The 11,381-nt window shown below is 44.5% G+C and overlaps 2 protein-coding genes across 2 annotated transcripts; one reads left to right on the forward strand and one right to left on the reverse strand.

Moving 5' to 3' along the window:
• Window positions 1-1,227: 1,227 nt before the first annotated feature.
• LOC311368489 (G2/mitotic-specific cyclin-B2-like) lies at window positions 1,228-3,254 on the reverse strand. The gene is made up of 8 exons (XM_084487297.1): window positions 3,189-3,254; window positions 2,921-3,028; window positions 2,589-2,852; window positions 2,342-2,500; window positions 2,022-2,258; window positions 1,687-1,827; window positions 1,509-1,619; window positions 1,228-1,423 (listed from the first exon to the last, which is right to left on the reverse strand). Exons 1-8 carry the CDS (start codon window positions 3,213-3,215, stop codon window positions 1,316-1,318), a joined length of 1,155 nt encoding a protein of 384 aa, XP_084343423.1. The 5' UTR covers window positions 3,216-3,254; the 3' UTR covers window positions 1,228-1,315.
• A 936-nt stretch (window positions 3,255-4,190) lies between these two features.
• On the forward strand, window positions 4,191-8,888 carry vbp1 (von Hippel-Lindau binding protein 1). Its single transcript, XM_084487301.1, has 6 exons — window positions 4,191-4,340; window positions 4,910-5,034; window positions 5,904-5,970; window positions 6,152-6,250; window positions 7,234-7,372; window positions 7,705-8,888. Exons 1-6 carry the CDS (start codon window positions 4,260-4,262, stop codon window positions 7,779-7,781), a joined length of 588 nt encoding a protein of 195 aa, XP_084343427.1. The 5' UTR covers window positions 4,191-4,259; the 3' UTR covers window positions 7,782-8,888.
• Window positions 8,889-11,381: the final 2,493 nt, after the last annotated feature.

Below are 11,381 nucleotides of genomic sequence, written 5' to 3' on the forward strand. Positions count from 1 at the left end.
GGGAAAGAGCATAAGACGAATTAAGAAGAAACAGTGTGGCTTGCTTTGCAATCACTATTAAGAAACAAGTGTGCTTTATTCTGCAACCACACTAATTGGCTATCAGGTAGCATGTCATTATTAACGTTCTAACAAAAAATAGTCATGTTATAACAAGAATGACAAATGAATGATCTTTATTGTCAATGTACAAGTACGTCGAAATTTGGGAGAGCTCCCCCTGGTGCCTAAAAAGGACTAGGAACAAAATAAACAAAAAACCTATTCTATATGATTTAGAACTAACAAATACAATATAGATAAAACTGAGTTAATGTGCAGGACTGGAGACACCACAGTTTAAGAGCTTATGAAAAAAAAAATTCAATCACTGTTGTGCTCGACTGCTTGAAAAAGATGCAGATGAGCATGATTGAAATGATGCTTTAGCAATATTGTGACATTCATTCCAATAAAGCAAATTTGAGTGCTTATTTATTTTACATTGCACACTGTACACCTGCAATCTTCAATAAAGACAAACAGTGTCAAAATATTCTCCATATTCTTAGTGCACATGGATTGAGTAGTGGTGAAATATAACGTGATTCGGTAGTTTAAGTATCGTTTGATGGAGGCAATTGGTCTACAGATTAAATAAGCTACCAAGAACATAAAGGTAGCATGATTAGATTGACTGCTATCAATACTCACCAGTTGGAAAATCTGACAGCATACAGTGGCAGAAAACCATTCCCAGTTGCCAAGACAGTGGATGGTTAAGCTAATAACATGGACATGTGAATTCAGTTACGTATTGAATCATTAAGGATTCCTAGCCCATATCCTACCCAAATTATTTAGCACTGCTAGAACATCTTTTTATAGTCTCTGCAGCATGGCAAGTACAACTCATGTCAGCTACCTAACTAGCCAGCAAAACTCACTTCTTTACTTCTTCCTTTTCATATGGGCCCCGACAACCCAGCCACAAGCTGGCCCTCACAAGCACCACTCACATGGCCTGACTTGTGATTTCACTCCTTTTGACACCCTTGTCCTCATCTCTAAAAAAACTGCATCATGTCAGAACGGGACATCCTGATTGCTTTGTATTAAACTAGTGAGTTCAGTTGTAGTAAAGCAACGGCAAATACAACACTGAATGATATTACATGAGCTAATTCCTTAGTCTGTTATGTCAAGCCCTTTAATATAGAAAAAGTAACTTAGAAAAAAATTGTTTTTGAAAACATTTATTAAAAGTCAACCCATCCCCAAAGTATTTAAATAAAGTGCCACTAAAAGTTTCTGTATTTAAAAAAATAAAATGCAATCAGTGATTTAGCAAAGGAGCAGCCATAGCCATAAGGGTTGACGACTTAAGGTGCGGGATCAGGCTGATCTTCAGCAACTTGCTGCTTGAGTACTTGTTCCTGACAGCCTGTTGGAAGGGGAACAAATCAGCATCAACAGTGATCTAGAGTCTCCCATAACATGTTTCCAGTTATACTGCCTGCTTTTCTAACCTGAAACTTGGTTTTGCCGCCATTGATCGTCACTACGTTCTTGGCCATGTGCTGCATGATGGGCTTCAGGTGGGCCTCGTCGTAGGTAGCGTAGTGGTGCTGCGTGGGCGACTGCGGGAGAAACACACGCTTTAGAAGTCCAGAATCTGGTGAACTAGAATGAACCATTGGATCATACCCATGGAAGGTCCTCCAGCAGACGCTGAGAGAGGCACAGGGAAGCTGCGGCGATCTCCGAGGGCCGGTAGTGCACCATGGCGTAATCCACCAGGGTCAGCTCCATAAGATACTTGGCAAGGGTGTGCTTCTCTACATTGGACTGAAACAAAATGGCCAGTGACATTGTTTCCACACCATTGTGATTGGCAAGCAATCATTGAGCCTATGCATTTTATACACCACATTTAAGGGAAAGTCAACTTGGAATACTGAATAACTAACCAGACTAGTATACATGCCAAGTCACAATATGCCTGGTAATGAATACTTCATCCACCAGCAACCCCAACTTACATTTGCAGCCTTTGAGGCTCTCCTGAGAAAGTGTAAAGGCAGAGGACGGCCAAGGTTGAAGTTGAGGCCCCTGAGAATCATCTGCTCCATCAGCAGAATCTGGGCCGTGGTGAAGGCGTTGTCAGTGATGTATGCAAAGTCTGCCACCTCAGGACAGTACATCTCCTCGTACTTTGAGGCCACCAACATGGCCGTCACACCTACAAGCTGGAGCTTCTTGCGAGACACAGGCTGAACCTGCAAGTTTAGAGGAAGGGATAAGCATCTAGTTGACCAAGGGCCACCAAAGCAGTGACAACACAAGACCCCACTATACCCACCTGTAGAAAACGATCCAGAATGGCGACTGTGAGATACAGAGTCTCTTGCAGCAGCTGGAACCTAGAGTGAACCTGGATCAGCCAGTCGACCAGGAGGGCCCTCATCCTTTCATTGATTTCATAGCCTTGCATGTAATTGGGTCGCACACTTTGTTTTTGCTATAGGAGAAGAGAGCAGTTTGAATACATACAGAGCCATAACGGTTGACAAAACATGGGAATACATCCATCTGGAAGTGCCCTTTACCTCAAGAGCCATGAGATACTCATAAATGTCCTTCACATATTCAGCACACAAATGTGGCATCTCCACATCCTGGCCGTCGATATCTTCAACAGTAAGGACAGCGTGCGAGAGCGCCTGGCAGAGTTCCTCTTCCTTCATGGAGATGTCGGCCACCTCTTCAGGTAGGGAGGGCAGGGCACTTTCTAGAGCATGAAATGGCGGTACTATTGCCTGATGGATCTTCTGGTTCAGGGCTGGTTTGGCGGTATATTTGAATGGTAGACTCTGGAATTCCCATTAGAAAAATGTGAGATCAATAATGGAAGCAAAACAGTGACATTTAGTGGCATTACCTTTGTGTTTACAGCTACACTGGGAACATTTGTTAGCTCTCCGAGTGCTGCTCGCCTTGTTCCGCCAGTGGCTTTACCCATCTTGGTAGATTTTCCTACACCAGCCACCTGTAGAATATTAATCCTTTAAAGTTTACTGTAAACAGGTTCTCACGATAAGACTTAACCACCCGTACACTTGTTACATTAACTAGCCAGAATTGATCAAATGTGTTTTTCTGTGTCAAGAGAGGACCTAGCCTACTAAATTACATGAACATAAACTTACAGATACATGCAGTTCCAGAGAAGACATTCTCTATTCTTGAATCGTTTGCAATGCTGCGCCCCCGATGTAAATCAAACTGCTACCACCATTCATGAAGGGCGCATTCTCCTCTCATTGGCTGGCGCTGAGCTGAGCGCACGTGTGTAATTGGTTCCCGTGGATGAATGATAAGTGGATGATTTCTTTCCGCTGTAGTTTTTCCCACACAAAGTTTTTAACACAAAAACAGAAATAATGCTTAATTTAGGTCCTCAGTGCCGCTTGTAGTTGTATGGAATTACACTTTAGTCAAACAAAGCATCATGTAAAAAAAACAAAACAAGCATCATGTAACTCAGGTAGAAAGAGTAAAATACATGTAAGAGGAGAGGCAGGTGTGTCTCATTACTATAATCATGGGCACTGGCATACCATGCCTACAGATCGATAATTATCCACGTTTTTGCCCTTGCACCTATGTTGAGCCATGTAAATATGGCAAAGTTACATGGGCTTTATAGGTAGGCTAAACGTACCCTGCAACTGCGTGTCATGGAATTATTAAGTTTATTCATATACGGACGTTTTCGTCGTGAATCATCGTCATCGTCATCAGCCAATGGCAGAAGCACATCGCCTTTACAAACAAAAAAAGTCATGTTATATCAAGAACGACACAAAATGACTGGAGTTGCTATATTTTATTCTTCTACATACATTTCACATGCTGTACCCCTGAAATCTTCAATAAAGACGTTATAATACAGTATAGAAATATGTTCCCCATATTCTTACAGTGTAGCCTATAAAGACGTTATAATACAGTATAAAAATACGTCCCCCAAATTCTTACAGTGTAGGCCTACATGGAGTGAGCAATGTATTTGTATTTATCTTTGTGTCTAAAGCCAGGTCTACTGGCATACTCAAGTCCAGCTGGTGGCGGTAATGCAACATTGAGCCTTCGGGTCTTAGTAGAAGAAGTAGCGGCAGTGCCCTAACTCGCCTCTGGGGGGACCGGGGAGCAGCACTCGCCGACACACCCCAACTTTTACGTCAGGGTAGACTTGAGGTAGTGGTTTTGTTTCCAACATGGCGGCGACCATAGATGACAGCAATGCAGTGCAAGCTACCAAGAAAAAGCACCTCGGCATCCCCGAGGCTGTCTTTGTGGTGCGTAAACCATGACATGCTCGGTTTAAAAACGATAGCGTGTATCGCCCATGTGTTCCCTATTGGCGGGGCGGGGGTGGCTGCTCCGCGGCTAGCCCAGCATGCTAACATGCTACCAGGCGTTGTGTGGGTGCTTGCTGGATCGCAGCCGGCGTCTCGCTGCCATGTTCAAGTATGGTTATGTGTCCTCGATAATATACATGGCTGTAACCTAGTCGGGTACCTAGTACTACTAGAAACCGTCAACGAGTTAGTGTCTGGTGAGTAGGGCGGATATCAGGCTGTTTAGACTTTTCCTGACATCGGATTTCTTGTTGCCTTGTACGGCTTCCAGAGAGCCAGTTCACCGCACCGCTCACTCGCTTAATTTAGCAACGGCGCGCCGCTCGAAGGAGCTCAAGAAGAGCCCGTGTTTCACCTCGATATGTATCTGAACCATGAGGCAATGGCATTTTTTTTGTGTACTGTTGTAGAATACACGGTACTGGGAGACAAGGGATGGGAATGGTTTCCTGGTTGCTGAGTAAGATTTAAGTTTGCGTTGGTTTTGTGGTTCTTGCGGTTCTCAGGAGGACGTGGAGTCGTTTATGAAGCAGCCGGAGAATGACTCTGCAGACGCAGTGCTGAGGAAACTAGACGAGCAGTACCAGAAATACAAGTACATGGAAGTCAACTTGGCGCAGAAGAAACTCAGGTAAATGCTCACTCGTTCAATTTGCATCCTCAAGCAATGTATGTTGGCAATATTCCCAATTTCTTTCCTTTCCTCGTTTCCTCGAGTACCAAAAGGGTTCAATATCTGGTGTGAAATAGACCAAGACTAATCTGAAAGAAATCTACTATTTCAACAAGCTATTATATTTTGCAAGCAAATAACGTCAAACTAAAATCACTGCTGTTCACTTCTATTCAAACCTTTATTACCCTTTTTATTTAGGCTTATATAGTGATGGCAAGAGCGAATAATAACACATTTAGCTGTTGAGAACTCTAGACATACTCTACATGCATCCTTATCAGACACAAGAACGCACACTTAAATGTATTTGTATACGTTTATATTCCCTCAATTTGAGTGACAACTTCCGGCTCCAAGCAGCAATATAAACCTATACAAATAATTGTGGGTCAGGCTTGCTTGGCCTGACCACGGAGAGGGTCCATCTGGGGCACGGCACAGCATGGTGCGTTCAAACTGGTAGTGCTATAGTGCTACTGGGAAAACGCCATGTCTGCAGGTTGTCTCCCTGAAATTAATCTCGATTTGTTTCTGTATTGTCTGTGGTAAGAGCATAATTAAAGACAGTACTTTTTATGTGGACAGTCAAATTAACGCCACACTTCGAATTTATCACTTATGTTCTGTGGCTCACAGCGAATGAAAACAACCATTTTTAATCATTGATACATTAGTTGGTCTGCCTCTAGCCATGAGTACAGTGTCTAACCCCTACCTGCTCCATAACGACATGTATTGCAATACACTAAGTCGCTTGGATGAAGGTGTCTGCTTAAAAAACAAAATTATGTATATTAGCATGTTTGCTTTTGCTCCTCTCTCAGGCTGAAAAGCCAAATCCCACAGATCAAGCAGACGCTAGAGATCCTACGGCACATGCAGAAGAAGAAGGTAAACCTTCATTATATGACCATGCATGTCACTGTAGACAGTCTCATTGTGTTCTCTTATATTTTATAATGTGATTCACAGAAGTACTTTAAGTGTATATATGATAATATATATGATCTGTGGTTGGAATGACTTGGTGATGTCACATAACTGACACACCTGTCTGCTTCTATTCTTTCAGGAGACGACAGAACCCATGCAGACCCATTTCCTATTGGCTGACAACGTTTACTGCAAGGCGTCTGTCCCGCCCACTGATAAAGTCTGCCTGTGGCTAGGGGTGAGTCAAATATAAATGTCGTCAATTTGGATTAGCAAATGAGTCGCAGTCCTGAGATGCAAATAATTAGGGACATCTGGTCTTCTTGGTAGGTAAATGTATCGGCAAATGAGTTTGGACATTTATTTTCTTAATCACCAAACCAAAAAAGGTTAAGTTTTACCATACTTGGTGACTTCACTGCCAAAATGTATTGAGTCCACAACATCACCCTGTTGGGCAGGACAATCTCCTGAGACATAGGACAGAAATCAGCTGACTATGCATGTTTATTTTCTAATTACAGGACACTCCAGACTTTATTCCAATTCTACAACAGAAGTGGTAGAAGTGTCACTGTCCCTGACCCTCATTTAGAGAACAAACGAGATTGGACATTTATTTATTTTCTTAACAGCAGTGAAATGCTAGGTTTCACCAATCTTTACCAACCAGTTTGTGAACATTCCACTCCGAAGCGTTCTTCACCTGACGCCGAAGACCTCCGATAAGCTGTTAAGCTTCTGCAACACTGATAGTTTAACGCCATGGTGTGCTTGTGCAGATGCGTTGAGCTAGTTCTGGGCAGCTGTTGATTTTGATGTTCACGTACATCAACGTTCCCGTACAGTTTAACAGACGTCACTTGCGGCTATTTCACGAGAATGAAATGACCTAACTTGAATAATAACACTTTCAATATATTATCCTGTCCACGCACATGATTTCTGCCTGAGTCACGTTCGATCAATCCTACTCTGATGTCATCAATATGCGTCTTTTGTATTGATTGAGAGACCCCCTCCTCGTGCCAGACATATGATACTATGCCTTTCATAAACTGAAATTAAAATGTATTGTTCTTATTGGTGGATTCATAGCACACGTTCATAGTGCACTGATTTGGAACTGTTAAACGGCAGGGTTAGGGTTGGCCAATCAGAATGGAGTATTGTACGACGCCGTGGTGTAACTCCCTACATTATGCCCTGGTCGCCCCCCAGGCTAACGTCATGCTGGAGTACGACATCGACGAGGCCCAGGCCCTGCTCGAGAAGAACCTGTCCACCGCCTCTCGCAACCTGGACTCCCTGGAGGACGACCTGGACTTCCTGCGCGACCAGTTCACCACCACCGAAGTCAGTATCCTTCCACCGTCCAGCCTGAGGGCCGGCCGTCAGCTAGTCCCAACGGCGGACAGAGACAACTACGTTGTTGTGGTTCGCTCGCAGTAAAGGATGTCACTACATTCGTATGTTGGTAAGGGTCGGGGGTGTCTCGCTCAAAGACGCCCACAGGTAAGTCCAATTCAAGATCAGGGAGCTCTTATCCCTTAGAGCAGGGGTATAAAAGCCCTACCCACTGCAATAAACAATAAAAAAAAAGTGTGTGTGTGTGCATGTGTGCGTGTGCTGTTGACAACTGTAGCTGCGTAGCACGAACTGTGGCGTTCCTTCACCCCGTTCTCCCCCCAGACATGGCGCGCGTCTACAACTGGGACGTGAAGAGAAGGAGCAAAGAAAACCAGCGCAAAGCACTGGACAAGTCCTAATCACTAGCCCCGCCCCCCCCTCCCACCGCCCACTCCTTAGCGCAAAACAACGGTCCTTTATGTATGTACACGCCGGGTAGGGGACGCATGAGAGGCACGCTCGAAACGTTTAATCCCAGCCCTAAGCCCCCCCCGAGGTATGTTTGACGTGAGCCCAGCGGTCGGCCAATCAGAAACGTCCACCGACATGCCCGTTCTCGTGTTGCGTCTCAAACGTGCCTTCCATCCGGACCCTTCTCTGGCTTCTCCCCCCCCCCCCCCCCCCCCCCCCACAGTCAGCGTGTTTCTGTTAATTTGTTACTTTTTAAAAGTATTTTTTCAAGTAAAAAAAACTTAACGAAAACGAAAAAGCACTGGTGCTGTTTTTTGTATTGATTTCTTCATCTCATTTTTTTTTCCTGTATCCATTTTATCCGTCATTCGGTTTGCGGTCATTCGGTTTGCGGTGCTGAGAAGGTTGAGACGGAAATGGATATGCTCTCGTCGGTCAGTGTCATTTCAACCCTCAAAGGTCGCCCCCCCCCCCCCCCCACCCCTTTTTTTTGTTTAACATCTTACTCGAATCCCAGACAAGCTTAGAACACTTGTGGCAGGTTACCATGGCTACGGGAACCAGTGTGTGTGTGTGTGAGATGTAACGAAACCGGGCGGTACCTCACCGGCTTTCCTCTTGCATACCGCGCGTTAAGGATTTGTTCCTATTTTTGTAGCCGTCTTAAACACTGGTGTGTGTGTGTGTGTGCGCCTGCCTGCCTCCTATTTTTTAGCCTCCCTCTCCGTTGGTCTCCTCCACGCCTCCGTCCTGCCTCCTTCTCCTCTGCTACTGCGCAGTTGTCTCTGTATTTATTTGCCTGCTACTGTACGCATTTCAAAGTAAACAAAGACCACGTCTAAGGAAAAGAGGTTGACACTCCACCGTTTGGCTCAGTGTGTTCTTTCATGTCTGGGATTCTCAAACTGCCCCGTTTATATACGTCAGTCTGTACCCGCGTTACATCAAGGACAGTTGAATTTCCTCTACTTCCTTTGCTATTCTTCTTCACGGCTGTGTTCATGGTCAAAATATTACAATGTTTAATATACTATTAAAGGTAATATTGAGTTTAAGCTGTTTTCCCCACATTTACTTCATCAATTAGGGGGACTATTGTCTTTGTGATTAAAACTAAGGCATTGTTTATTGTGCGCCTCTGCTTATGTGGCTTTGTGCTGTTGCAGGGTTCTCCCTAGTGGAAGGATTCTGAACTGCACGCGAATAAATAATAAGTCACTCGACCGTTCAGTCACGCGGCGTCATCAGCCGCTTTTCTGACTGCGTTTCTCCAATGAAGAGTTGGAGATATTTATGTTTAGACGGATAGTCTGTGAAAGTGAACAATTTTGGTTTTAAATTGGTTTAGATTGGTTGGGTGATGGTTTAAGAATTATGTGACGGGATGGCACATGAAAACCAGAAAAGGCTACAGTTGTACACATTCTCAGACGGTTATTTTTACCAGTCATTTTATTTTGTTTTAAAATGTACATTTCTATTTGATGGATAGATACGTTGTAGAGCAGAGAGAGAGAGAGGATGACATGTCGATGGCCGTGGAAGTGGAGAACCAAAGCACGATCCTCTTGGAGCACAAAGGTCTACAAGTTCATCACAGACTACCACCTTGTACCCACTCCCCCACACCAGACCAGCAGCAAGCTGCCATCAAACCAAACAAGATAATATGTCAATTCCAGGCATTGCTCGAGTTTAAAGGTCCCATGACATGCCACCTGGTGTTTATTTATTAGGTTGTGATTAGCCGTTACAAGCTGTTTTTTAAAATCTGCCTCTTCTGACATCACAGGTGGGCGTGTCCACCTAGATGTGTGCTGGATAGATCAGTCTACCAGCCTACCCAGTGGACTGTAGCAAACGTTGCTCATCTAGCCGTCACACATCTAGGTGGACACTGTGATGTAAATGGCATAACAGACAGATTATCAAAACGGCTTGTAACGGCTAATCACACCACACCTGGTGGCATGTCATGGGACCTTTTTACAGTGGGATTTTCTTGCCCCTTTTTCCAAATAGGTTTGAGTCAGTGTTCAGCAGTGAGGTCATAAACTGAATGGGATTAGTCTGACAAACGTGTTCCAAATTGGATAAAGCAACGTGTGAAAACGATCTTCGAAGTGCGCTGGGCCGTAACCTTTTTACCAAACGTCCCGTTCAAAGTAAGAAGGCGAATCTGGGACATTGGATGAACCTTGGCAGGCAGGAAGCTCAGGAACACCAGAGATGAAAACACAATCCAGCAATGACCGGACGTATGGATCTGTTTCACCCGGTAAGGCTGCAACAGGGCCCCCAACAGAGGGTGCAACATCCAGGGAAACCTAATCATTGCTTGGTGACAACTTATTTGGTGACTATTCTGAAATCAAAGCACCCCTTCGTCACCACACGGTGTCGTGTGGATGAGCCGAGACCAGCCCCCGTGTCACATCCTAATATAGGGGTGTGTCCACCAGCTGGGAGGTGTTGATTGGTGGACTGTATGTATGCTGGTCGAGTCATACATCTGCGTGGATACGCCTGCATATGATGTCGGAAAGGGATGTGATTTCGATGGCTTGTAATGGCTCATCAACATGACACCTGGGGTTTGAATAGGGACCCTATTCAGTGAAATGTCCTACAAGGGGAATTAAAAGGGTTCATGTACAGCAGACTGGTCTTCTGGAGCTGTGGTAGGGAACGAATCAGACTAAACTGTTATTTTAGCGTTTCTTCACCAACGCATTCACTCATGGGCCAGTCTAAATCTAACCCATGTATATTAATGAGAGAAAAATCAGCCTCATCTACCTTGATATACATTTAGCAGTTTTGCTGTCCGGTACATTACAGAACACTTACCGAAACCGTTGCCGCTTAATTCCCCTTTGATTCATTGATGAAATCACAAAGATTTAATGCAGATCTTCCAAATCAATCTAACCGATAGTATTTTATCTATCTAGGAGGTGGACCACCAATCATATCCAAGCATATTGCATGTGTGATTGTAATGACAAAATAGAAATGATAAGCCACTAAAAAAATTGACCGCAGCATCAAAACCGACCACCAGATGGTGCTGAATGCTCCTCCCCAGCCAGTACCGGCGTGGTTTGGTTTAGTAGTACTTCCCAGGTCAGACTGGAGATGACCTTAATGTGCTCCAATGTAAAGCTATCCCATCCTCCTCCTCGGACACAAACGTCCCCAGTAGTTAAGATACCACGATTATTATGAGAGTGTGGTGTGTAACCTTTGATTTTGCTATGCTATAGTGGAAGGTACATCCATGTCGCGGTTGAGACTTCAGGAGTGCACTGGAAACGCAGGTCATGTCTTTCAGGTTATATTACAAACACGCAGTCTTGTGTCTCTCGCACGTTAGACTAAAATCCTCCGGCTTCCCCTGGCAGCTGTGGTTCTCTTAAAGGGGACGTATCATACCACCAGGTGTGTGAGTGTGGTTAGCCGTTACAAGCCGTTTTGAAAATGTGCCGCTTCTGACATCACAGGTGGGCGTGCCCACCCAGATGTGTGCTGGATAGATCAGTCCACCA

This window comes from Micromesistius poutassou, assembly GCF_964030765.1.
Source record: "Micromesistius poutassou genome assembly, chromosome: 23".
Classification (NCBI taxonomy): Eukaryota; Metazoa; Chordata; class Actinopteri; order Gadiformes; family Gadidae; genus Micromesistius; species Micromesistius poutassou.

Coding starts and splice junctions, on each gene's coding strand:
- LOC311368489 (XM_084487297.1), bottom strand. CDS start 3,215: ATGTCTTCTCTGGAACTGCATGTATCT. Junction 2,853..2,920: donor GTGTAGCTGTAAACACAAAG/GTAATGCCACTA, acceptor TGGGAATTCCAG/AGTCTACCATTCAAATATAC. Junction 1,828..2,021: donor GAGCCTCAAAGGCTGCAAAT/GTAAGTTGGGGT, acceptor ATTTTGTTTCAG/TCCAATGTAGAGAAGCACAC.
- vbp1 (XM_084487301.1), top strand. CDS start 4,260: ATGGCGGCGACCATAGATGACAGCAATGCAGTGCAAGCTACCAAGAAA. Junction 5,971..6,151: donor GGCACATGCAGAAGAAGAAG/GTAAACCTTCAT, acceptor CTATTCTTTCAG/GAGACGACAGAACCCATGCA. Junction 6,251..7,233: donor AAGTCTGCCTGTGGCTAGGG/GTGAGTCAAATA, acceptor GTCGCCCCCCAG/GCTAACGTCATGCTGGAGTA.